Source organism: Alexandromys fortis, unplaced genomic scaffold (assembly GCF_014885135.2).
Source record: "Alexandromys fortis isolate MF-2015 unplaced genomic scaffold, M_Fortis_MF-2015_v1.1 scaffold_178, whole genome shotgun sequence".
Taxonomy (NCBI): Eukaryota; Metazoa; Chordata; class Mammalia; order Rodentia; family Cricetidae; genus Alexandromys; species Alexandromys fortis.
The window spans coordinates 137572-139813 of NW_026068054.1; the positions used below are offsets into that span (position 1 = coordinate 137572).

The 2242-nt window shown below is 42.7% G+C and overlaps 1 protein-coding gene across 1 annotated transcript in view; it reads right to left on the minus strand.

Annotated features, from left to right (window-relative positions):
- Positions 1-1171: 1171 nt before the first annotated feature.
- LOC126487141 (deubiquitinase OTUD6B-like) overlaps positions 1172-2242 on the minus strand; it is a 1325-nt gene continuing 254 nt past the window's right edge. The window contains exon 2 of the mRNA XM_050119813.1: positions 1172-2242. Coding sequence (XP_049975770.1) covers positions 1492-2242 — 751 coding nt within the window. The 3' untranslated portion in view covers positions 1172-1491.

Sequence of the window (2242 nt, forward strand, 5' to 3'; positions counted from 1 at the left end):
AGTGAACTCAGAGTCCTGACTTGCCTACTGCCCAGCCTACTAGTGTTTCCTGCTTTTAACATCATAAGCCCATTTTATTTACTCAGACAGTATATATTGATTGATCAAAAGCCCAAATATTATAAACGTGATGCTCAATCTTCTTATAGTTCTAACTGGAAAAAAAAACAGATGAAACCAAAAAGTTTCATTTTCATAAATTTGTTTGTTGGTGCAAGAAATTGAGTCTTGAGCCTCATGCACTTAGAGAGTAGAGCAAGGGCTCTACTGGAGCTATGCCCCAGGCCGAGGCGCTGGGCTAAAGCACAGAAGACACGCGTGTGTGGGTACAACTCTCGCACAGAGAACTCTGTTAGAAGAGAGCTGCAATCCTAGTCACCTAAGTCAGTCCACAGAGAACTGTTATGCACTGGCTTTCAGCTCGGCTCAACAGTGGACTCAGCTTTACCTACACACACAATATAATAATCACACATTTGAGTGTAAAAAGGTAACACAACCTGGAGCAAGAAAACCTTCAGCCAAGGCTCTCTCTGGATCCTAGAGAGCGAGCACAGAGGAGATCTTGTTAGGACAAACTGGGGCAGGGACAACGGGAGGAGAATGGGACTGTGACCCTTCTGCTCAGCGAGGAAGGAGAGGCCACTGGGTACTTCCCAGTGGAAAAGGGCTCTAGGAAAAGCAGAGCCACTGAGGAGAAAATGTAAAAATTATCAGTTGTGAAGAGAATAAAGATATGAACAACTCCAGCCTCAAGCTGGAAAAACAGCAATGTAGAAGTCATTGTTTTTAAAGCTATACACACAGCAAAGGAAAATCTCCTATTTGTTAAAAAGAAGTTCCAGAACAGGCTCCAAAGCTACGGAAAAACCCTGTCTCAAAAAAAAAAAAAAGATTGAAAATGGACACAGTGAACACCTATTTACAACTAATTTTCTTTAATCCCTTTGAACTCAACTGATTCTCATGTAAGGATTCAAAAATCCCTAAGTCGTTTCTCCTTAGCTGCAGAGATGTGCTACGTAACAAGCTTCACCTTGCTGATCTAGGATACCAAAATTACTATGGTCACGCTCATTCACAAGCATTAATAAACTTGCTGACATCACAATACAGTCCTACCATGACAGAAAAGGCATCTCCATACTTTATACTCACTTTGGAAATATAAATATGTAGGGCCAAAATTTAAAAAAAAATTTATTCAAAATCAGAATGTCCTGGATAACTAATACTCACTAGTGAGAAGGTTAACACCTTGTTCTATGATGTTCTCCACGATTTACTTTAAGTTCTAGGAATGCCACTAAGAGGGCACTGGTTAAAATCAATCCAGCAGATTTCTAAAAAGCCTGTTATGTTAGCAAGCTTATTCATTCATAAAACTGACTTAAGGTAGCTGTGTTTTTCAGAGGCATTGCAACAATCTAGCACTTGATAGGAATATGCAGATTGGCACACTCTATAAAACATAGTGTTACATTTTGTAAACTAGTTGCAATTTTCAGTAGCCGAGTTCACCAACCGTGTGACAGAATTATAATGCTCTCCTAAGCCATATGCATGTCTCATGTACACTAGTACTAAAGGATTTCTCCAATATTCTTCACCAACTACAATAGGAGGAGCGTCTGCTTGTAGTACCTCGATTGGCGTTTGTAGAATGTGAGACAGAGCTCTTAACTCAAGCTGACCTCCCCACGCCGCTGTGTTCACAATGTCATCACAGTACTTCCCAAATTCCTCTGGAGTATACACGTTCCCTGTATTGGGGTTTGTTAAGAAGGGCAGGAAGTCTTCTGAATGGCTCTGCATGTACTCAGCAGTGCGCTTCCGGAGGGCAGCCACAGTCAGGGCACAGTCCTGCTCTCTCAGCTGATCCTCCAGCGCTCCGTACGTGCAATGGCCGTCAGATGAAATATGCTTGATTTCCAATTCTCTGGCAGCCAGTATCTGAGCGAGTTTTTCACTCTCTATGTGCCTGGCTCCAGCTAGGTTCTCAATTTCAGCCTCAGCTATCCTTTCCTCCCGCTCCTTTTCCAGTGCAGCCTTTTTCTCCGGTCTCTTTTGTGCTTTGGAAATCCGAGGTGGCTGGTTCTCAGGTACCAAGTCTGAAATGTTAACAGCGACAGAATCTATCTTACTATCCGCGAAAGCCAGTTTCAACTGCTCCAGCTCTTCCCTGTGTCTCTGCTCCATTTCTCTCTCCAACTTAGCTACATCTTCAACGAGCTGCTTGCGC